Source organism: Fistularia commersonii, chromosome 31 (assembly GCF_037954325.1).
Source record: "Fistularia commersonii isolate RoL2024-O1a breed Wild chromosome 31, RoL_Fcom_v1.0, whole genome shotgun sequence".
In the NCBI taxonomy this organism is placed as follows: Eukaryota; Metazoa; Chordata; class Actinopteri; order Syngnathiformes; family Fistulariidae; genus Fistularia; species Fistularia commersonii.
The window spans coordinates 5,039,623-5,065,409 of NC_141314.1; the positions used below are offsets into that span (position 1 = coordinate 5,039,623).

A 25,787-nucleotide genomic window follows, 5' to 3' on the forward strand; every position below is an offset into this window, starting at 1 on the left:
GAATGAATGAATGAATGAATGAATGAATGAATGGATGAATGGATGGATGGATGGATGGATGGATGAAGATTCAAAGGTTAAACAAGCAAACAGCAGCGATGGTTTCCAAACTGTGTTTTTTGTGTTTTGATTCAAAATTGGACACAGAAAAACCCGAAAAAAGCCTCTTATTTAAAGACACACGCACACACACACACACACACACACACACACACACACACACATACACACAGGGGAGCCCAGTTAAAACCTGGCTTTGATTCAGCTCGGTTGTGACCCACTTCCCGGATCAATGACATCTGGAGGAGGAGCGGGCGGGTGGAAAGGGGGGAGGATGGAGGGATGGAGGGGGGTGGGAAAAGAGGGGAGGGGGTCACGGGGAGGTGCTGATGATGTCTTACAAACGCGCCTGGCGGGAGGTAACCTCTGGAGCAGGTAGCGTGGAGGAGGCGCTAAACGAGGACGACGTCCGGCTGTGCGCTTCATTATGAACAGATGCTGCCGCCGTGGGAGGGAGAGGGGGAGCTGGGGGAAGCTGAGGGAAGCAGAGGATGAGGATATCTGGACTCGCATCCTTCCCTTTTTTTACATTTTAATGCAAAAAAAAAAAAAAAAAAAAACAACAAATTATTCATCCAGTGGGGGAGGTTTTACTCCCGGATTGTTCCAGAAAGTACTGTAAAAACAAGACGTCCCCGAGTATTTGTACTCCCATCTTTCGTTTGTGGCTCCGGCCATTTATTTTTAATCCGGAATTAATGTTTAAATAATCCGTACACAAACACGGCCGTGAAAAGCCACGCGCCTAAATAAATAATATCTACATATGCACGGAGAGCTGGCTGGAAATATACAGATAAATATATTAATACGAGGTATTAATGAAGTACAATTAAGTGAAGGGAAGAGTGATGAAATACCAGGATATGCTTTTACGGTATAATGATAATAAAATATATGAATATTTAATAATGTGATTTAATATATATGAATAAAATGTTCAGAATAAATCACACATATAAACATAAATATTTTAAATATTACAGGGTATCGAAAAACATGGCCAATGAATACAAATATGAAGATAAAACTTCAAATGGAAGTTAAAGTAGCAGAACTTTGTCAGAACCGTGTCTGTGCTTTTATTTTATTCCATGAACTGAATTACTAAAGTAATAGATTACACATGTGAGTACCATGCCTCTAATGGTTGCCATGGTTTCAGAGGTCTTGATTCTTCCGATGGCTCCAATGGCTCTTGTGGTTCTGATGATCCAGGAACTGCGAAAACAGATAAAGTGATAGAGGATCAGAAGGAGGAGGAGATGGAAAAAGACGAGGAGGATGAGGAGGAGGAAGGCTGGAAAAGAAACAGCCGGGATTAGAGATTACGGTTTACAGATTAGAGATTAGACCAGGGATGTAATCCCTGCGTTTGTGCACTTTGAAGTTTCCTGGAGCTGAAGAGTTAAACACACACACACGCACACGCACACATGTATCGACATCTCACCCAACATCTCACCCAATGAATGAATAAACAAATGATTTTCCACAGTTAAGCCAAAATGGAGTGGGTTAAATAATAAACACAAACAAAACAAACCCCCCGCCTCCCAAAAAAAACCCATCAAGTCTATTACTTTTTCTCTGTGTTCCAAAATACAACCGTGCAAGTTCACAATCAATGCTGTCAATCAAAAAATGCCATTTAATTTAAGGAATTAATTTCCCCCCCGGGGGTTAATAAAGTCGTCTCTATCTATCTAAAAAGGCTTCATGTAATATTTTTACTTTGTTTAAACTTAACCTCAGAAAGTGTGTGTATGTGCATATATGTATATTTATAAAAATAAAATCCAAAATAGTTTTATAGTTATATATAGTTATACATAGTTATAATTTTTTCAACATTACAGAGACTACTTTCAGAGTATTTTATGGTCCAAAAATTTTAATTAAAATTTTTCTTATTAACTGATTCTAAGTTTAGATTGTACTGATCATCGACTCCAGATATCTGGCAACTGCAGTAGAAGAACGTCTGAAATACTTTTGTACATATGAAGATTTAAAGTGAAGTTTCAGTCACTTCCCTTCCAGAAGGTATTATTACATTTAATGAAACACTGTGGGGGGGTAATTAACGGTGCTTTTAGTGCGCAGGGAACAAAGCAATCCGCCATTTCTTGTGAAAATAATCTTTAAAAAAAAATACCAGCAAAAGGCGAACTAACAAACTCGACCTCTGACGGAGTCTCATTGTGACTTTGAACGTCTCATTAGCAATTAAAATCCCAACACAGCGGGTTTGAGCTCAAGTTCAAAGAAAAAAAACGGAAAAACAGAAAGGAAACCACAACAACGATGAAAATAAACAAACAAAAAACAGTGTGGATTTATATTTTAAGGACGGAGCCTCACCCTGACAAAATAAAACGCCCTGAGTTTGACTGCCCAGGACTGAACGGAGGGTCTGGTTTTAAGCGTCCCTGCTGTGGGCAAGCTAGGTGGCTAGTCAGTTAGCTGCAGGCACAAGTGCTGCTGTTAGCGAGCTGACTACATGGTCGACATTTAAGTATTCGCTTAAACAAAATGAAACTGGTGTCTAATTTCGCACAGCTGTTTTAGCTATGAATTATTGCTTTCCGTTACCTAGGGTGGTAGCCAACCTGAACCGTTTTCACAGAAGCCCTTAGCATTTCCAGGCTTTAGCATCTTCTCCCGTTAGCGGATCTTATCACCCTGAGCTTTTAGCCTCCCGCCGCTAATTCGTGAGTTCCGCAGCAACACCACTTTACAAACTTTTAATGCGGATTTTGACATTTGTGCTCTTTTGTATCCGGTTCGACCCATTTCACGTCTGACCCCATCTCCCAAGGGCTAGCATGTCGCTTTGTCAAACAAACCTCAGCCGCATCAGCATTTTCCAAGAAACTCTTCTGAAATAAAAACCTTGACTCGATTCAACCCGTCGAGAGGTGAGAGGATTACCTCTGTCTTTGTTACAATTCTTGGCTAACGTTTTCACAAAATGGCTAGGCTGTTGTAAAGCTAACAGTGTTTGTTGGTACGCTAGCAGGTTTTACTAATGCTCATAGTGTTTCAGTCAGTGTGGTGGGCGTCAGTGGACATTTCTTTAAAATGGACGTCACTCGTCGCTAGCATTAGATAGCGTTAGCCCCTGTCGTGGGCTAGCGGTTAGCGCCCACCAAGCTAACGGCCTTTCCTCCCTGAGCGGAGGATCTGGACGCACCCGAAGGAACCCTGAAGCAGTTTGGTGGAAAATGTTGAACCCTTTTCCGATATTCCAATTATTCCTACCTTTTGTTTTTTTAAAAAAAACAAAAACTCAAGAATCCATTTTGCATTTTTTGCAAACCTGCATTTTTTTTTTTCCAAGCTTTTTTTTTTTTTTTTTCTTTTTAATTTTTAATTTTCTTTTTTTTTTTTTAACCCCCCCACACACCACCACCCCCGCTTTTTCTCCCCCCCCCCACCCTTCCCCGCCGCTCGGACGTTCTGCATGGACTGTGTTCTCCTGAGCGTGTCTTCTCCGTATCCCCTGTAGGTGGAGCCTCGTCCAGCGCCGAACCCCAGAGGAAGGCCGGACTAAAAAGACTGCCTTAAGACAATACTAAAGACACAGAGCGCCTTCGTAGCTCCGTCCCCTTCCTCCCCCCTGCCCACGTCCTCTTCCTCCTCTTCTTCAAACTGTATCAAATTCCCTCCCATCCTTCAGTCTGCCGCTGCAGATTGAGCTTTACTTTTTTTTTTTTTTTACCCCCCTCTTTCCAAGGATCCGAACGTTTTTTTTTTTTTCTCCCTTTTTTTTTTTTTTTTGGCGGCGGCGCCGGACGAAAAATGAAGAGCGCCGCTTTTGGACTCGATAACAGAGGATGGCCTCTTGTTATTTTCTCTACGGTGTTTAATTTTGTAAAGCTGTTTTGCGTCCCCCTTCCTTGCAGTGTGACAAACTGAACTGTAGCTCCAGCGTGTCTTCCCAGGGTCACCGTTTCAAACCCAATAAGTCCCTTTTATTATTATTATTATTATTATTATTACTACTACTATCGCTGTGATGTGCTTGTCAGCCCTGGTGCCTGTAGTTGATTGACAGTCAGGGTTCGGAGGTGGAGGCCGGCCACCCACCCCCATCCTCAACCCCCTTCCCCCCAAAGTCCAGGTCCGTCTTGTCGTTCCTCCGTGCCGGACCGGGAGAGAAACTTCCAGAAAAAAAACAAACAAACAAAAACAAAAACAAAAAAACAACACATAAGTAGCTAAATAAAAATCAACAGGAAGTCACATACATTTCCCAAAATAGACATTGGATTTTAATTTAAAAACTTAATGCTCATGTTAATTCTGGCTATTTATTTAGTTATTTGATTTAATTATTTCCTTGTCACTGATATTTTTTTCAAGGCAATTTCTTCTGATTGAAGTTGAAATTAATCAAATAAAATATTCTCTTTAAGTCATTTATTTATTTGTTTTACCTTAGCTTAGCACAACCATGGTCATCTACTTGTCACTGGAGAACATACGCATCAAGATGATCTGTGATATGTTTTTTGATAGAAACCTTTTGTTTTACAGCCATGAAGCATTCTTCATCCCTTCATCCTGCCATGAATCTGGTTCATGAACTCATTTGACAGATTTTTAGAAAAGAAAAGAAAAGAAAACAAAGAAAAATCACCCCAAAGTTTAAAGCGAACTGGCAGAAAGTGTGCCTTGAAATCTTTGAGGGAGAGGATAAGATGGAGGATGAAAGAAAAGGAACTTTAAATGCCATGAAAATCAAAAGTGAGGAGCCAAAATAAATATTAAAATATTAAAAAATAAACAAATAGATGAGTTAGCGGTTTGCTCATCTGCCTCACAGCGAGAAGGTCCCTGGTTGGACTCCCACAGGACGTTCATTGGAGCCCCTAAATTGTCCAGACGTGTGAATGTGTGAATGACGTGTGTCTCCATCACTACGAATAGAAGTGATGTTCAATGAATCCTCAATAAGACCCGCTGTCAGGACTGCCGCGATGGCTGTCAGACGTCGGAAAAACCCACCCATGTTTGCGTTCAAATCGTCAGAAAGTCTCCAAATGAAGCGGCGGGAACTGGGTGTAAATAAAAGCTTAGATGGTGAGGAGATAAAAACTAAAAGCTGGAAACTGATTCCCACCCCCAACCCCGCTGGAGTGCCCTTTAGCCCACTTCTTGGTTTCTTCCCCCAGTTTCTCTGTTCGGTTGCCAGGGTCTCGTGGCCGATTTGGCAAAAAAAAAAAAAAAAAAACCTGCGTGAATCTGATCCAGCCAAAGTTAGTTATTTTCTATTTAAAGGGGGGGCGGGTGGCAAAACATCCCATAATAAATGATTCACGCCACTCATCAGGGACACCATTGCGCTTCAAATTTCCATCTGGGACCAAACCCAATGCAAATTTTCACCCATTTAAGGCCGCGCACGTCTGGATCTGCGCTCGATGCTAGAAGGTGATGGTGGCAGGAGAGGCGGTGTTCGGCGTTTGTTTCCATTCCATTACCGTCTTCTCGGATCTCTGGGTTCGGTCTGAAAAGCTAATACCAAGCAACCCGTCATCCAAAATTGTAACCTTTGCCATTCCGGATCAGGAGACCGTAATGTTGGGATGTTCCAGAAAGAAACCAAAAAGCAGGTTTTCTGAATGTTAGGCCGACGGCGTCAATCGCGTCAACTGTTTCTATAAAAACAATCGCAAAAAAAAAACATACTGGATAGGCAGCTGATGATACTGGGTGAAAGAACTACAAAAATGGCCGCCTCCTTTTCAAGATATTTGAAATATCCCCTTGTCCTTTTTGCTCATACATATATGTATAATTACAAATCGATCAAATACGTCTTCTCTCTGGACCCGTGAGTCCATGCCAGCACCCCCTGCTGGAACCGCCCCTCCCTACACCTCCCTCTCATTTAAATGCTTTATCTTATTTTTAAACCTCAACTAAAATATTTCTGGTCACGTATTTGTGATGTTAGAGAAAAGTATTAAACTCTTCTGGAAAGGTCGGACTCAGGTCGGGTCTGGTGCGAGGGAACGTCTGTGACATCATTGACTCTAGTTAGATTAGCAGATGACGTCATCTGTCAGCCCACAGAAACTATTTAGAAGTTGTATTTTTTGACATTTTTTTTTATATTTAATTTGCATAATTCAGCATTCGTGAATCATAGTATTTTATAGCTTTAATAGCATCAGGAGTATCACGTGCACTGTACTACTCCAAAAAGTACACATGGTAATTTCATTGTCACAGGCTTTTATTGTGAAGGGGCCAGATTATCCCCTCAAACTCAAGTACTGAGTCACACAAATGATCTATCTATCTATCTATCTATCTATCTATCTATCTATCTATCTATCTATCTATCTATCTATCTATCTATCTATCTATCTATCTATCTGTCTATCTGTCTATCTGTCTGTCTGTCTGTCTGTCTGTCTGTCTATCTATCTATTATTCCTATGAATGGAATATTCTATTCTATGTACGAAAAAGCCTTTCCATCTGTAACAATCTCTGTCCTTCCATCCATCCATCCATCCATCCATCCATCCATCCATCCATCCATCCATCCATCCATCCAAGCTGCTGTTCGGTATTAGAAACCAAACGTCTTCTTCTCCTCTTACAATTTTTTTTTTTTCTCTGAACAACGTGAAATAAACTGTGTTGACAGTGGACATAGTGCTTGCGGCCGCATGCCGGCTGGACTGTGTGTGTGTGTGTGCGTGTGTGTGCGTGCGTGCGTGTGTGTATATTGGTTCTGTGAGTGTTCTACGGTCGCGGCCGACCGTCGACGTTCCTGTGAATGTACTTTGTATCCAGAAGTTTTTATTACGATGAATAAAGTCTGACATGGTACGATCCACCACTAGTGTGTTCTGCTGTAGTCTGTGATTCCACATGTGTGTTCCTCTGTGGTTCTGCATGTTCTCCAGGTGGAGGGTAGATCATACATCCACCCTGACCAGCGCTCGTGTGTCCTTTATTTTATTTTATTTCAATATATTTCAATGAATGGATGAGTGTCGGGACCAAAGGTCAAAGGCCAGGAGCTTCGCCTCGGTGCGAGAAGGTCCCAGGTTCGTATCTGGACTGGGTTCTCTCCAGGTTCCTCTTCTCCTCCCATGGTCTAAGAACGCTCAGCGGGTTCATCCAAAACCCTAAATTGTCCGTCGATGTGAATGAGAGGGTGATTGGCAGCTGTCAATCATGATGAATGATTGATAGGTCGATGGAGCGGCTTCAGCCCAGTGGATGAACAAACAAATTAATGAATGAATAACTAAATTTTTTGGTCCATAAAGGGGAACTGCAGCACTGATGGTTATATAGTATTACTGCCAAAATATAACATATTTAACTATGAGGACAAAAATTAGAAAGTAAAAATAATAATGATAATGATAATAATAATAATAATAATAATAATTATTATTATTATTATTATTGTTATGTAATACTAATTGTAAAATTAATAGTAATAAATTATTATTACCATTATTGTTATTAGCATTATATAATATGTATTACAACATATATGATAAAATGATATTATAGAATTGTGAATATGTATACATATATATATACTATTACAATCACAATTCATAACAGTTAGAAATGGGTTTCAGATTGATGTGAATTAATAATTTATAAATAAATATATTTTGCCGGTTAAACATCCCTCGGGGTGCAACCCAGGGACACCAAGGCTCTTTAAGTTCCATTCATTTGTAATTATTTATTGATTTATTGTCTTTTCTGACACTTTCCCCCTCTAAATGTCCATCAACTGCCTCGGACACGAGTTCACTGAGGGACCTTGGGTCTGTGCGTGGGCGTGCGTGCATGTGTTTATGTGTTTCTGTGTGTGTGTGTGTGTGTGTGTGTGTATGTGTGTGTGTGCATTCGGTCCATACTTAGCACTGCTGTTATATTATATTTTAATTAAAGTCGAATGGCGAGCTTAATTAGTGTCATGATAAACAACATCTCCCTCTCTCTTGTCTTCAAAGCTCTGACTATCCATGCGCACACACACACACACACACACACACACACACACACACACACACACGGGTTGGGTCTCAGTGGTGCAGCAGAACTGTGTTTATGGCTGTTAATGAAAACTGAGGCCAGAGTCCCAGAATCCCCTCACTAATCACTGGGGGGGAGGTGTGTGTGTGTGTGTGTGTGTCTGTCTGTGTGTTTTTGTATTTTAACATGCCACACAGAATTTGTGTGTGTGTGCATTTGTGCATTCTGAGTGGGTCTCATTGGATATGTCTGGAAAGTTCCTGTATGTATCTGTGTTAGTGTGTGTTTGTGTGTGTGTGTGTGTGTACATGTGTGGGTGTGTTTTAAGTGTGCCTGTCTCAACATTGCAAATGTATAGAGATAGTGTTCAAGTGTGTTTCTCCAGGTTTGTGTCGGAATGTGTGTGTATATGTGTGTGTATTTGTGTGCTACTGTGGGTTTCCATATGTTTCTGTCTTTCTATAGGTCTGCGTGTGCGTGTGTGTGCGTGTGTGTGTGTGTGTGTTGGTATGGGTTTGTATGCATTTCTGTCTTTCTATAGGTCTGTGTCATTGTACCTGTGTTTGTGGTTGTGTGTATCCATGGGTCTGTGTGTGACTTCCTAGGTGAGTTTTATGCATGTATCTGTCTGTGCATGTTGTGTGTATGTGTGCGTGCGTGCATGTGTGTGTTTGATTGTGTGTGCCTGTGTGTAGTCATGGGTCTGTGTGCGACTTACTGTGTCAGTTTGTTTATGTATCTGTTCTTTTGTGCGCGCGTGTGTGTGTGGTTTCTATGTGTGTTTTTATTTCTAAAGGTCTGTGTGTGTGTGTGTGAGCGCTTGCAAGTATCCATGGTTCTATGTATGAGCTTCTGTGTGCGTGTGTGTGAGTTTCAATGTGTAAATGTGTTTCGAAAGGTCTGTGTGTGTGTGTGTGTGTGAGTGTGTGTGTGTGTGTCTCTGTGCATATCTGTATGTGTGTGTGCGTCCATACTTGTGCGCACCCTCCCTCTCAGGAGAAGATATTCTCCACCAGAGGTCGCGACCCTGTCGATCTGAGAGACACTTGAGCAGGATCTAGTTCTCCAGGAACATCATGTCTGACGGAGCAGAAACCAGCCTCTTTCACGCGGCGTTACCTCGGGGCTTCCTGCTGGTTTAACCTCCCGCAACCCCGATCCTGGACGGCGGTGAGGCCCGAGCGCCCCCTTGTCCTCGGACGCTACCACTCCGCCCCCATGCTCTCCCGGCGGCGACGTCCGATTGGTCCGTCCCGTCGGCAGGGGAGATGTCGGGTACGATAAGATGGATGCGACGCGTTAAACTATATTAACCTTCTGCCACCCGAGTTGTCGCACGAGGACGTGACATTTTCACCTCTGGATGACACTCCTATGTGCGTGTGTGCGTGTGTGTGTGTGTGTGTGTGTGTGTGTGTGTGTGTGTTAGCGCTGTAGTAATCAGAGAAAGGGTGGTGGTAATCATGACAATCTGATAGTTTATTGGTGAATCTGCCGCAGTGCGTTCTCTCACACACACACACACACACACACACACACACACACATGCACATATACACGCATGCAAGCATAAACACACACATATATGCACACACACGCATGCACACGTGCACTTATCAGTGAGCTCAAAGCGGCAGCGCAAAATGGAGCGTATAAAGCGACATGGCCGCCCGGAGAGCCGTCAGTTGGAGAGCCGTGCGTCCACTTCCTGCTCCGCGGGGACAGATATTCCTCCTGGCAGGAAGTGCCGCCCCCTTCCCGTTCCACTACCACGCCGCCCACGGCCGCGACCAGGAAGTTTATCGCCCAAAACTAAATGACAAATTCAATCTCTTTCGATGTGGAAGCCGGCAGTTTGCGGCGCCGGGGAGAAACATCACGTGATGGCACAGCTTTAATATCAAAGGGTGTGTGTGTGTGTGTGTGTGTGTGTGTGTGTGTGTGTGTGTGTGTGTGTGTGTGTGTGTGTGCGCGCGAAGGAGAGAGAAAGAGAGTTAGAGAAAGAGAATTAATGGAAGATGAATATCATCATTTAAATGTAATGTAATGTGTTTAAGTGTAAATGTGAGATGAACTAAGCTATCCCACTAGCATAGCCTTTGGTTTGGCGTCAGCATCTTTGCTAACATTAGCATTGATGTGCTCGGCCTGAGCTTCTGCGTGCAGACGAGTCCTCGCTGTTTGATGGACGCAATGCAGTCGGTCGCAACACATTTAGCTCTAGCATTAGCTCTGACTACATACATTTTGGCTGGGCCAAACTGCGCAATGCTCAACTAATAGCCCATTAACAGCCTATACTGTTGCTAAGCCGAGCCTGAGCTAGGCTAACAATCTATTCACGGCCTGTGCCGTTGCCAGGCTATCAGCCCAATCAGTCCAACTACCATAGCCTCTGGTCTTTCTTTAGCATCTTCGCTAATACCAGCAGTGCTCAGTCTGATGTTTGGTGAGTGGGTGGGGACATCACCGTTTGACAGACGCGTCGCATATGCACCACAAATAACCGTGGCATTAGCTCTGTTTGGGTATTTCTTGGCCAGACTAGCCTATGCTAGGCCATACTAGGCTAATATTAGCTGCGGTGGAGCAAGTAATGAGCCTCTTAAGCAAAGAAGGAGAATCAGTCAGAGATGATGAATTACTGGAGAACCGTTTCACTTCCATGTCTCTCCAGTAGACGTCACTAACTGGAACAATACCATCTTTTCAACACTTTTGTGTGCGTGTGTCTGTCTGTGTGTGTGTGTGTGTGTGTGTGTGTGTGTGTGTGTGTGTGTGTGTGTGTGTGTGTGTGTGTGTGTGTGTGTTTGCACGCTCATGCTGTGTCCTCCATCACCGTATCCCCACTGTTTTCTGGAGCAAAAATTTTCCTTTGCTGTGCTAGTCAGAAACAAAACCACACATACACAGACACACACACACACACACACACACACGCACACACACACACACACACACTCTGCTGTCTCAACAGTGGTACAGATTTTTGGGTTTCCTAATTATTTGGAAGCTCAGTGTTTGTTTCTTTTTGGGTTTTTTTCAAGTGAGTGTATTGGACTATGTGTGTTTGTGTGTGTGTGTGTGTGTGTGTGTGTGTGTGCGTGTGTGTGTGTGTGTGCAAGTTTGGGTGTGTGTTACTGTCTGGACTGTCCTCCTTAATGAGGAGACAGAGGACAGTCGAGTTTATAGAGAAAACCTTCCAAGCCCCATTACTGCACTGGTTAGAGTGTGTGTTTATGAGTGTGAGTGTGTGTCGCTGCGTACAATCATGTGTGTGTGTTTTGTCTCTGAGTCTATATAAGTCTCTATGTTGTGTGTGTCTGTGTGTGTGTGTGTGAGAGAGAGAGTGTGTGTCCCACTGTCCTCAGTAAACAGTGACTTCTCATTAAAGCTTTCCGCTCGGCTGCCAGCGAGTCCTGCACCCTGGATAATCCACTCCCCGTCACACACACACACACACACACATACACACACGCACACACACACACCAAAGCTCTTTCCAGCCTACTGACTTACAGCCCCTCGTATCAACTGAAGGGTCACCTGGAGAGAGAAGAAAGATGGGGGAGGCAGCGATAAGAAGGGGATGGATGAGGGAGCAGGAAGGGGGAGCAGAGAGGAGGAGGAGGAGGAAGAGGAGTGGAAGAGGCACTGAAAACAAAGAAGTCATCGAAATATGAATGTGTTAATAGCATTCTTTGGTCACCGTGGCAACGCTGTCGAAACAAAATTTAAAAAAAATCACACACACGTCATCTCCATTGAAGGTTTTATGTAGTTTCGATGATGGTTCTGTGAACATTCTCTGATTTTATTTTTGTTTGGTTTGTTTTTTGTTTAGAAGTTTATTAGACATTACATTACATTACATTACATTGCATTTGGTAGACGCTTTTATCCAAAGCGACTTACAATAGAGGACATAGGGACTGCAAATACACTTGCAAATACATGATGCACAGGAAATATACAGAACGGTAAGCTTAGGTTAGTGAAGGTTTTTTTTTTTTTTTTTTGGACAGAGACACACAAACGTACACGCACACACACACACACTGCATAGGACAGTGTACAAATACATTAAGCACCGAGGCAGAGATGTTTGTACCAGATTATAGCTCATAGTTAATTTCCATCTATAGTCCTGTACAATACAAATATAAAAATGTATAAAATAGACAATATATATAAAATATACAGATAGGCAATACAATAACTATGCAATACATAAACAGGCAATAAAATATGTCTTTTGCAAGTTGAAAGTGCTATTGTTGTGATATTGTTGTGATATTGTTACTTTGGTCATCAAAATACCCATCTGGCATTGCTAGTGTGAGCAGTTTATTTTTATTTATCTGGTTGGGACAGTGCATGTTAATGAACACACATGAGACGTGCACGTAAACACACCACTCCGGATTGTAGCCACGGGCTAATCTGCATCCGTTGTTCCACAGTTGCGCTCACAAACACACTCTTATTCTTCCTGACCTATTGTACGCGTTTTTAAGTCGTGGGGGAAACCGGAGTACCCGGAGAACATGCAAACTCCACACCGAAAGGCCCCGTCAGGCCCGGGAATCGAACCCGGGACCTTCTAGCCGTGAAGCACGAGCACTAACCGCCCCCGTGCTGCCCTATGATGGTTCTCACAGGGTTTCCTGATGCTTCCCTGAGTGCTCGACGACTGAGCAAGAAGAGCAAAAAAAATGATGAGATAAAGCGAGGAGTTGCGAAAGGGAGGAAGAGGAGGAGGAGGTGATGGGTGACGGAGGGAATGAGGAGATGATGAACTGCGGAGAGAAAGGAGGAGCGGAGAAGGATACAGGAGATGTAAAAGGGGTAAAGATGAGGAGGAGGAGGAAGATCAGGAGAATAAGGAAGATGAAGAGGAGGAGGGGACGGAAGGCTCTGGTGTGTTTGTCGGGTTAATCCGCTCCCATTAGCGGCTCCTCCGTGTGCCGGCAGGATTAGCCAGTTGTCTGAACTCCGGCGGGTCGAGGGGGAAGCACAGGGGGCCTCGGACAGCTGACGCCCCCCCGCTACTTCCCCCGCTACTCCCCCTCCGACTGCTCCCCCTCCCAGGGCAGCAGTGGGACAGGACTTCGGCCTTCGTTTGTTTGTTCGGCACGTGGCGTTGAATTGCCAATGAAGTGGCGGTGGGGCCCGTTTCCCTGGGCAACGGTTTAGAGGCCCTCCCCTCAATTAACCTCTCGGCATGTGCTGTGCGCGCACGTGCACTCGGGCGCACACATCCACACACACACGCACATATATTCAAGAGATAACTCTAGCATTGAGATGCAAGATATAAAGTCACACAACCCAAATAGTGATCGGGTCAGGCTGAGGCTGTTGATCATAATTCATAACACACACACATGCACACTCACACACACGTTCATGCACGTTGCACTCACACACACACATGCGCACGCATACACACACACACACGGGCGTGTGCACACATATGCGTGTGAAAACACACAGCTTAGCGGAGGATGCTGTATTTACCATTCAGGTCATACAGGCAGAGATAAAAACACACCGAGGCGAACACGGGTCAGTGGTGCTGCTGGTGCCTCTGATGCAACACACACACACACACACACACACACACACACACACATACACACACACACACACACACACACACACGACTGTCCGAGGGCAAAGCATCACTTATGATGTTTGCAATGCTGAACATTGGCTCAGTTAAACACTGAGCAACACACACACACACACACATTTGTATTCCCAGTGCAATACACACTCGGATTTATACACAAACACACACACACAAATACACACACCTTCGGGCGGCGGACGAAAAAGAACTTCCTGCCGCGGTGGCGGAATCCGATTTTGTTGTTCTCGTGTGGTGATTTTGAGCATGTGTGTGTGTATGTGTGTGTGTGTGCGTGTGTGCGTGTGTTTGTGTGTGTGATTCGAATTGGAACTGAACTTTCTATAAGCGGAACAGATTGCGAATTCCCCCAAAGAATCAGTATATAAATAAATATAAAAGGTCGGCACCTCAGTTTGACCCTTATAAAATATAGAGGTTTCTGTCTCATTCTCTTTCCCTTCATTATTACTATTATTATTATTTTTTTATTGGCTATTATTCCTCATTTTTTATTTGAAGGTAAAACAAAACATGCAGCGAGTAAATTAGCTGCAAGGACAGCTAATCGTCGGGATTGATCCTGCTAGAATATTGATTATTTGCATTCAAGAGGGATGATTGGTGTCTGGGAGGGCCGATGGAATTCCGGTCGGCACGGCAACGCAGCTGGAGACGTTCGGAGAGCCCCGCAGGACGGAGACCCCCGTCTGGAGGTCAACGACCCCCCCCCTTCCCTTCACCCAACACACACACTCACCCCTCACCCAAACACACCCCAACCCCCCCGGCTGGAGGAAGGGGGGTTCTGACTGTAAAGGGCTCTGATGATGCTCCTTCACCTCACATCATGTCACTGTGTGTCCGCTGTGGTTCAGGGACATGAGTGTGTGTGTGTGTGTGTGTGTGTTTATGTGTGTGTGTGTGTGTGGAGACTGGAGCTAACGTCTGTCCAGAGGGGACTTCTTCTTCTGCTCCAGTTGTGGCGCTCAGACACCAGCTCAGTCCTCCACGGTCCACTTCCTGTCCATTTCCTGCCGACCTCCGGCGGCACCCACTTCCTTGGGGTCCTGGGGTGTGTGTGTGTGTGTGTGTGTGTGTGTGTGTGTGTATGTTTTGAGGAGGAGGATGGGTTTGAATTTAGAGGCAGGAAGAAAACTCAAGTAGTGATTTTTTGACCATGTCTTTGAAAAAACTTAATTGAAATAACAATGAAATAACAAGTGTCTTTATATATATATGTATATATATATATATTGTATATATACATTTATGTGTGTGTGTGTATTTATTCATATTTTAATACTGGAATAATGAAGAAATTTGAGAGATGAGTAAAAGGGAAATAAAAATCAATAATTCAATTATTCAATATTTTAGTACATCTGCAGATGATTACAATGGTAAAGGCAAAGATGGAGACACACACACCCACACACACACTCACACATAAATGAACAAATACGCTCAAACACACATGATCATTCTGTCACACGACACAGTCCGATACATTGACATACTCAGACATTAACACTAACATACACACACAATGGTGCATACATATGCATGAATGCACTTTTAAATGCTCATGCTGGCACACACACATACCCAGGCACGCACAAACGCACACACACTGACACATACGCACGCTCGCAGTCGAGCGTTAACGCACACGAACATACACACTCTCAAACACACACATTCTTCAGGAAAGAAGTTCATTTACAAAAGAAATGAACAATTAATAGAAAATACATGCAACACTTAATTTTAAAAGTTATGGAAGAATATTGGACATATAGATATAAAATATAAAATCTGAAATATTAGTCCTATTAAAATTGGACCCTAATCTATTAGCAAAAAGAAAATATAATATCAATATTAAATTTGATTTAAAACAAGTAAGTCTGTGAAAAAAATCTAAATATAATCATAATTATAATAATGCAAATGTATTATATGTATTACATTTATGTATTAAATGTATTATTTTTAATGTATATTTCATCAAAAAAATATAATAACAGAATAATCAAAAATATTTTATATTTCCCCCTAAAATGTTTATCATTCAACATTATTTCATCAGACCAAGTCTTCATCTGCCGGCAAAAATAGGCCCGTTGGTCCCGTTTTCTTCTGTGCGTTCATGAGTTGCTGTCATCGGTCGAAAAGCAAAGATGGCGGCGTGAAGTGAAGGGCGGCGGAGGTTCAGCCCGAGTTCATCGCACTCCCAAAGTTCCGGGGGAAAAGAGTGATTCAGCACTTCGTGACGAGCAACGGAGCGTTGGTTCTCATAGTTTCATCCCATGACCTTTGACCTCAGGGGGCGTCTGGAGTTAACCGGGCCGTTCCGCACTGAGGGGGTGGAAGTGGGATAAGACAGACAGTTTAATTCATTATCAAGGAATATTTACCGTCAACAACAACAACTATAATATTTATAATAATCCGAATTATAATCATTATCATAAAGATAGCAGTAGTAACAATGAGGGTGTCAATTATAACATTAAGGACAATGTCAATAATGATGCTAATGTGAACGCTAATGTTAAGAATAACAATAATAACAATAATAAAAAAAAACTTTAGAATTCAAAACATAATTTCAAAGGAATTTATTTGCCATCATAACAGGAACAATTGATATTATTATTAGAATTATTGTATTATCATTTATTTGATTAATAAAATTACGTTTATTGTTTCTTTCACGGTTTTAAAATTCTATTCTATTCTATTGAATTCTCCATACAATGTGTTCTTTTTCTAGAATTACATTTTCCTCAAAAAGAGATTTATTTGGGTGAACAGATGAAGTATTATCATTATCACAGTAATAAGTAGTATCGAGGTGGTGGTGTTGCTCGTACTCCCTCGGGGACGAACTCCATCTGCAGGTTGTTTACACTCAGAGACGCCTCGTAATTGTCCTTGTCGTCACCGGCAACCAGAGCGAGAGCGCGGCTCCGTCTCCAGGGGCGACACGGCCTCTCAGCTGAGACGCCACTAAACTTTTCTGGTCAGCCATTGGACATTTTTAGGTCATTTTTAGCTTTTTAGCTTCTTTACCTTCTGCCTCGACCAGGATAGAAATGAGACTTATACTGATGCTAACAACAGTAGCATTGTCGGTGATAGCTGATTGATAGCTTTAATATTCATAAAAGGAACTAAAATAGTGGCAAGATCAAAACCCCGCCCCCCTGGGAGACTGACCAATGAGAGAGCCCCAGGATTCGGGAAGAGATATGAGGTTAATGTGATGCAAAATATTACCCAAAACATATGCACGCATGTGTATATAAACACACATTCAATCACCCACACAAAATACGCACACTTGAAAAAAATTGACGGAGAAATAATGATACATACACCCGCATACATATTTCTCTGTAAACACATTTTAACACACACACAATATGAAAACAATGGGGTAACAAGCTATTAAATCACATACAAACACACACATATTATATGTGCATTGGAACACACACACACACACACAGGAAAAAAAAAGGTTAGATAACTTAAAATTCAAATAATAAGTGATTCTAAATTGATAATCAATGTCTCTATATGCAGCCCTGTGATTGGTCCAGGGTGACCCTCCTCCCCGAGACTCCGGCTGCAGGTATAAGGGATGTCGGGAATGAATGAATGAATGAAAGAATGAGTGAATGAATGAATAAATGAATAAATTGATGAAGGGACACAAGTGCAGACACTCGTCTTCCTCCTCCCCCTTTTCTTCTTTTCCTTCTCCTCCTTCACTTGTTTCTTCTTTTCCACCTTTTTCTTCCCCTTCTCCTCCTCCTTGTTCTTCTTCCTCTCTTCCTCCACCCCTACCTGTTTCTCCTCCATCCTCTTCTCCTCCTCCTCACCGTTTTTCTTTTCATTCTTCCCCTTCCTATCCTCTCCCTTTTGCTTCCCTTCCTTGTAGCTCTCCTCCTCAATTTTCTTTTCACTCCTCCATTTTCTCATCCCCTTCTCCTTTGTCCTCCTTTTTCCTCCACTCCTCCTCCTGCTTCTCATCCTCATTCTTCTCCTACTACTTCTTCACCATCTACTGCTCGTTTTTAATTTTCTTTCTCCATCCTCTCCTCCTCCTCCTCCTCCTCTTCCTCCTGGTTGTGACGTGGGCCTCCTGGTCCTCCTGCCAGGAGTCAGGTTTCCTTTCGGAGGCGAGAGAAAGCGCCATCTTCTTCTTCTGGAGGATTGTTTTTATTCTCTTTGGCCTTTTTTCTAATCTGCCATGCAAAAGAATTAGAGTGTGGAGCCGAGCGGTTATCTCCTGAACGCAGCACGGGGGGAGTGTGTGTGTGTGTGTGTGTGTGTGTGAGAGTGTGTGTGTCTGTGTGTTGGGGGGGGGGGTAGAGAGCTGAATAATGAATCAAAAACTTCAGTCTTTTTATGTTTCTGATTAAACTTAACCTAAAATAATGAGATTCAAACACTCAAACACACACACACACACGCTAAAATATTTTGTTTAAAATTTGGCATGTACACAGACACACATATGTGTGTAAATGCTCATGTAGACACCCACACAAACACACACTTGTACACACACACACACAATTTGAATTGGCACACATGCATGCACGTACATAAACAATTGTATTTAAACACCCACATAAATGTGCACAATGGTAGGGAAATATTAATACACACACACACATGCATACACACACACACATACAGTATGTGTATATAAAGGAAAATGAAAATATACACACACACAAATGGTAAATGGTAATGGTTTTGATTTTATGAAATTCGATTAAATCAAAAGTTTTGATTCAAAGAAATGTATGAATACACACACATGAATACAAGTCCGTATACATGTTTATGTAACTGCACATTTCAACACGTGCTTATGTGCACACACACAAATGATAAAAAAACATTTTGGTTTTTATAAAATTTTGGACTTTACATGAATGTACTTATATACACACTTCCATAAACACATTTACACACGTGTATGTAAGCTCAGATTCAAACACTCACACAAACACACACACACACACACTTGAAAACTTGTTAGGAAAAATTAATAAACACACGCTTGCATACTGACATGCACATATTTCTCTGGAAACACACATTTAAAAACACAAACACAATTTTAAAAAATGCTAAAAAGCTATTTAAGCACATGCAAAACATATAGAAACGCTCTTTCTCTCTCTCTCTCACACACACACACACACACACACACACACACACACACACACACAAAAAAAAGTTTGAAATTAAAATAAGTCAAAGTGTTTTCCCACCTCACTTTGCCGGCATTGCAGATGGAGGACGATTATGATAAATCCTACAGTTTAAGTTCGACCATAAACGCCTCGTTTTGATGGAAACAGGAAGTCACTGGAAGCCCCCCCCCCCCCCCCCCCCCGGGGTGCCACCAGGGGAAGGTAATAACACATTAATTACCAGGAGGTGCCTATAATTCAGTCACTACCGTGTCATAAACATGAAGGGGCCCTTCATGCTTTGTCCTCGCCGCCCTCTGTCACCCCGCCCTCGCCGTTTCACCCATTTCCCCTCCCTTCCATTTCCTCAATTAGCGGACGAGGACGCCGCTCCGCCCTTTAATCGACGCATTTAGAGACATTAAAACAAAAAAAAAAAAAGTAATTAATTCCTTGGAATTATTTGTGGGTTGACTTCCCTGAAGGTGGCAGCGCTGAGGGAAGGAGGCGGGAGAAGGGAGAAGCTATTGTTGTCAAATCAGACGAGAGTAAGGGAGAAAATATCATATAGAGACAAAATTCACTCTTTCATTCGCAAATAATGTTGATGCAACCATTCGCTCATTTAAAAACCATTCGCTCATTCAGATGACATATAATGTACAACTCTTCGCTCTCTATTTACACATTATATACAGACAAGCATTTACACAACATGTAGAAACGTACCACTATTCAATCTTTTATTCAAATGTGCTATAGAGCTGTTCACCCATTCACTCCTATGAAATGTATTTACTTCCTATTAAAAAGTCCTCATATGAGGACGGAGTAAGAAAGGCAGAGAAAACAATTATTCTCAGCTTTGTTTTTTTACAGGAACGTTTGTTTAGGTTTTTAAACTTCAGAATTTCCATCTATTTATTGCTAATGGTGTCTTAAACACACACCGGCAGACACACACACACAGTTATTGGCTCTAATCGTGTTAATTTGCGGCTGCCGGCTCCATCCTGCAAGCGGGAAGGTCAGATAAAAAAAAAAAATCAAACGGCGAGGCGTGAATCTCCGTGTCTAACGAGCGCTGAGGTGACTCCTAATGACCCAGCGCCGCTCGCCAGCGTGGGCCCCGCCTGCCGTCTCCGTGCGCAAGTGGCGAGCTCGCTGTCGGCGCCGCCCGAACATCTGGTTCAGAGCCGGCGCCCGTCTGCTCGCTGTGCGGATGGCGTGGGCGGGACTGTGACTGGCGGCCTTTGTTTGAAATGAGACGGAAAGCGGCAGCGGCGGCGGGGAGCTGCCCTCAACCAACATGGCCGCCGGCACGGCTTCGTTCATTGTTACCAAGGGGGAATGAATTTACCGTGCAGTCTTTTCATCATATAACTAATGATCAATGACACACATCCACCTACCTGTTGTGTTTCGTTCAACCGTTTTTCTTACTTTATTTATTTTTTGTACTCAGATTTTTTTCCTCTGCTACTTTTGGATTTCATTTTTTTTTTCCTTATTGTTTCTGGGTTCTCCCCAGGTTCCTCATCTTCCTCCCACTGTCCTAAAACAGTCAGTAGTTTCTTGTTTTGGTGTCTGTGATTGACAGCTGACTACCTCTGGTTAAGCCCCGCCTCCACCCCAAAGCCGGCTGTGATTGGCTCTGCCCTCCGATCCTGCGCGCAAAAAAACGTGTGCAGGACTGTCTCAGAAAATTAGAATTGTGATAAAGTTATTTATCTTCTGTAATGCAATTACCAAACAAAAATGTCATACATTACAAATCAACTGAAATATTGCAAGCCTTTTATTATTTTAATAATACTGATTATAGCTTACATCTAAAGAAAACTCAAAAATCCTATCTCAAAATATTAGAATATCATGAAAAAGTAATTTTTGTTTTTTTTTAATTGCATTACAGAAGATAAAGAACTTTATCACAATATTCTAATTTGATGAGACAATCTTGTAGATAATTGATGTTTCAGACAGAGCATCTGCTCATTTTGGGGGGAAATATTTTTTTTACCTTGAGTGTCTCAGAAAATGCTGGCGAATCAGGAAGTGACCTCAGAACTAGGAAGCTGAAGGACCAATCAGAGCCTGAGGCTCGGAAATCATGTTTGTCCGATGGTTTGGAGCCGAAGCTCCACCGAACTGACCCTCATGCCGGATGATCTGTAGAATAAACAGATTAGAAGAAAACACACACACACGTTCAAACGCAGCATGCACACACACAGCATGTATACGCAGACCGACACACACAGCATGCGCAGACAGACACACACAGCATGGACACACATGCACACAGCATGTACACACAGACAAACAAATGTGTAAATACAGAATGCACACACACATACGCCTGGTCATAGTGACATGTAGTGAAACACACACACACACACACACACACACACACACACACACCCTCCTCGGTTGATTCTCTCTTCCTGCTTCCTCGCAGCTTCTGTTCGAAGCTCAGTGATCATCTGCCACATTGCATTTTGGGTATAATGTGCCCCGGGGCAGTATTAGATTTAGCTGCTATCAGCCCTATTTGTTCACTTTCCCCCGGCCCGAGAGCGCGGTGGCGTGCATCGCGGCTCCTCATCCACGCAGCGGCGGCGGCGACGGCGAGATAAGAGGCGTCTTTATCCCGCTCATCTCGCCGGAGATAAGACGCACTCCGGGGCCGAGTGGAAACGAGACGCGGAGACGGGGCGCGTTGCTAAACGAGGAGGTGTTCCTCCATTTCCAGTAACCACCACGGTCTATGTAGAGCATGAAATGCACTGCAACGTCGGTGTGTGTGTGTGTGTGTGTGTGTGTGTGTGTGTGTGAGATGCGGAGATACATGTCGGCGTTGGAGTCTAAATAAGGACAACGCATCCAAATGAGTGAAAGGAAGGTTGCGGAGGGACAAACCTGCATCGCATTTTCTGCTTGGCTTCACTTCCTCACAGGTGTCCTTGTGTGTGTGTGTGTGTGTGTGTGTGTGTGTGTGTGTGTGTGTGTGTGTGTGTGTGTGTTTTTGTTACATTGCCAAATGTTGGAGTCAATCGTCCGCGCGGCTGCCTGACCTCCGGGAGTCACGGCGACTTGTTTTTCGCCGTCACCGGGGGCAACGGGGCATCACCCGCCATGTTTCTCCAGCCCCCCGCGCCACCAGACCTCGTCATCGCTCGTCTTTCGGAGGCGCCGCAGAACCTTCACACCGACAAGACAAGATCGGAGTCATCAAGAGAGGAAGAGAACATGATTTTAAAAGGATGATGGAACCATGGAAGAATCCACTGCGTAGATACATGGAGAACCATGGAAGCGACCATTGGATAGAATCTTGGAGAAGAGACATGGACAGAGACATGGATGGAACCACGAGTAGTGTCATGGAGAACCACTAGAGTAATCATCGGATAGAAACATGGAGAACCATCGGGTAGAACCATACATAGTGTCATGGGTAGAACCATGGAGAACCACAGGGCCGAACCATTGGATAAAGACATGGAGAACCATGGGAAAGACCATTTGGTAGAACCATACATAGTGTCATGCGTACAACCATGGAGAACCACTAGTAAAACCCCAGTTAGAACCATGGGTTGCACCATGAGTGGAGTCGGGGAGGAACCATTGCATAGAGACATGGGAGGAACCATCGGATAGAAAGATGAAGAACCATGGGAGAAACCATTGGATAGAGACATGGACGGAACCATGAGTAGTGTCATGGGTGCAACCATGGAGAACTACGGGAGGAACCATTGGATAGAAACATGGAGAACCATGGGAGAGATCATTGAGTAGAGCCATACATTGTGTCATAGGAAGAACCATGGAGAACCACTAATGAAACCCCAGTTAGAACCACAGGTAAAACCATGGGTTGCACCATGAGTGGAGTCAGGGGTGGAACCATGGGAGAAACCATTGGATAGAAAGATGAAGAGCCATGGGAGAAACCCTTTGATAGAACCATGCATCGTGTCATGGGGAGAACTATGAAGAACCACTAGGGGAACCATTGGACAGAACCATAGATGTGTAGATCTGAACAATCTCCAGTGCCAAACACATGGGCCGAGGTCCTTGTGCGTTCCACCGGAGAAGAAGAAGCAGAAGCATCAGACATTCTGAAGATCCTCCATTGCAGCTCATGTTCTTCTTGAAGGAACCAGAAGAAAAAAATACACCGCAAACTTTTTAGAGTTTTAAACGTGTTTTTTTTTTCCTCGCTGGATCATCTGGTACCTTTCAGAGATACCTTTCTGCTTTTCCAGCGCAGAAGAAGAAGCAGACGACACACACACACACACACACACACACACACACCTGACGAGCCATGAACTTTAATGGCGTACAGAAGGTCCGGGCCGGAACATTAAACCTGCAGACGCGGGGGGGTTTCGACCGTCTGCCGCCGCCGCTCCTGTTTATCAACCCGCTCAACGGAACCTGATGATGGCGGCGGCGTCCAGGTGTTTCTTCACCTGGAACTCTGTTTACTTCTCCTTTTTTCATTCATCTTTTCCTCTCCCCGAGACTCCAACTGTCGTTCCTGTTCGCTCTGAGCTTTTCTGAGCGGGGAAACGGCGTGCAGCACGCGGCGGCTTTGCACGCTGTTTTCACAGGTCATGTGATTTATGACATCATGTAGGAACCAACATTTCCGTCTTTGTCCCAGTTGTGATTCTTTTTCAGGAGCGCTGTAGCAACATTAAAGCAACAAGCGGAGATTTAAGAAGCTTTACAGTTTTGACAACATCCCCCCAATGTGTGTGTGTGTGTGTGTGTGTGTGTGTGTGCGTGCGTGCGTGCGTGCGTGTGAGCGCGCGTAGAGAACATATGGTGTCGCTCTCCATGAGATGCCAAACTCTTCGCCCTGCATCCCAATGAGCCGCTGCTTGCACACACACACATGCACAAACACACACACACACTCATGCACGCAGTCACGCACGCACACAAACAAATGCACATACCTGTCCACCAATCTTTGTGAGGACTTTCATACGCAAATACACAGAAACTCACACATAAATACCTTTCTGTTTCGTTCTGTGAGGACCTTAACTCTTTCACACACACACACACACACACACACACACACACACACACACACACACACACATATTCCTGTCCATCTTTTTCGGTGTGGACTTTTACATACACAAGTGAAAGAAATCATACCTAACAATCTGTTGTTGTGAGGACCTTCACACAGAAACACAACACAGATACACGCATAAATACTTCCACATCTATCTGTATGAGGACGTTCTCACCCTCCCACACACACACATACACACACACACACACACACCACTTGAAAACCTATGCTTAGCCTCAAATGATTCTTTGGCTTTCTAACAACTGCCATCACCCACCCGCCCTCAGCTTTGGTTCTGGTTAATGTGTGTGTCCTTTGCTGCCAGGCTCCAGCTCATTCACCAGGTGGTTGACACAGCTTCCGAAGGATTTAAAAAAAAAAAAAAACATGGTCATTAAGCTTAGTTGAGTGTGTTATAAACTCCATCACTCAAAAATCAGGAATGGTCATTGGGAATTTACATTTCTAGTTCCAGTCAGTGACTCCGTCTGACACTTGCTCTGCAGATAAACCTGGCAAATAAATTCCATAAAACAAGGAACAAGCTAAAAATAAACATTGACCCTAAATAAATGTTGACAGATGTTAGATACATTTTGTCCCTAAAAAAAATCCTTGGTAAATATTACAAAATCCAAAGTTTGTTGATGGGGAAAACTGATTTCCCCTCATTTTTCTCTTTTATTTGAACACAGTAATTTAAATGGAGGAAGAGCAACAAAAATATATCTATAAATACGTTTAAAATAAATTTGGGAGGTAGTCTTTGAATAAATCATCAGGAAAGCCAAGCGTCTTCCAAGGGTTAGGCAGAGGGAGCGGCAGCCATGATGGCCTGATGCCCCATAACATATACAATCCCCGACTCAAACACACACACAAACAATCACATCGCTATGCCTATACACTCTGACACACACACACACACCTGTACACAATCACAGACTTACACAAGCATGGACTCTCACTCATACCAACATCCGCAAACACCCACACAAGCACACAAAGGTAAAAATAAAACACAGATACGCATCATGAACACACACACACACACACACACACACACACACACACACACACACATAAAGCTAATATTGGGCCACTCCTGTCCTTTGACCCAACAGCAACATGCCTAGTGAATGCAGAAGTAGAGTGCGTGCGTGTCTACGTGTGTGTGTGTGTGTGTGTGTGTGTGTGTGTGTGTGTGTGTGTGTGTGTGGGTATGCTATCACAATCACCAGCACTTGTGTCGTGCTGATCTATCCCACAAGTCACTGGGGCTCCTGATGCCTATTGATCTGGCAAACCTCCATCTAACACACACACACAAACACACACAAACACACACACACACACACAAACACACACAGCAGTGGCCTGCCAGGTCGTCCACTGAGCAGCATCCGTACAGATGGTCTGCATCAGTGGAGAGAGTGAGAGTGATGAAGATGTTGCGTCCTCTCCCTCCTTCTGTCCTCCATATTGTTCACATTTCAGCCAATCACCGGAACCGTTTCCATGCCGCGCCGCTTTGCCTCCAGAGATGCGCGCATCTTTGATTGCTTTGTGTGAAACATGTGCGTCGCACAGATGTCACCACCCCTGTTTCACACCTTGATATTAACACTTTTATTACAGGTGTTGACGTCAAGTGCAAAGCCACCGACACAAAGTGTGAACGCGTCAACGGCACGGATAACATGCTATCATCAGAAAGTTTTACCTGTGTCACAAA

At 43.5% G+C, this 25,787-nt stretch overlaps 1 protein-coding gene across 3 annotated transcripts in view; it reads left to right on the forward strand.

Moving 5' to 3' along the window:
• The window catches only part of LOC147215640 (protocadherin-1-like), a 131,293-nt gene that overhangs the window by 85,084 nt on the left and 20,422 nt on the right, over positions 1-25,787 (forward strand). Inside the window, exon 5 of one of the 3 annotated variants that reach the window (XM_086139264.1) lies at positions 3,572-6,918. The exons of the other annotated variants lie outside the window; for them this stretch is intronic. Coding sequence (XP_085995390.1) covers positions 3,572-3,630 — 59 coding nt within the window. The 3' untranslated portion in view covers positions 3,631-6,918. Of the gene's footprint in view, positions 1-3,571; positions 6,919-25,787 lie in introns of those variants that run through there. 3 annotated transcript variants of the gene reach the window in all.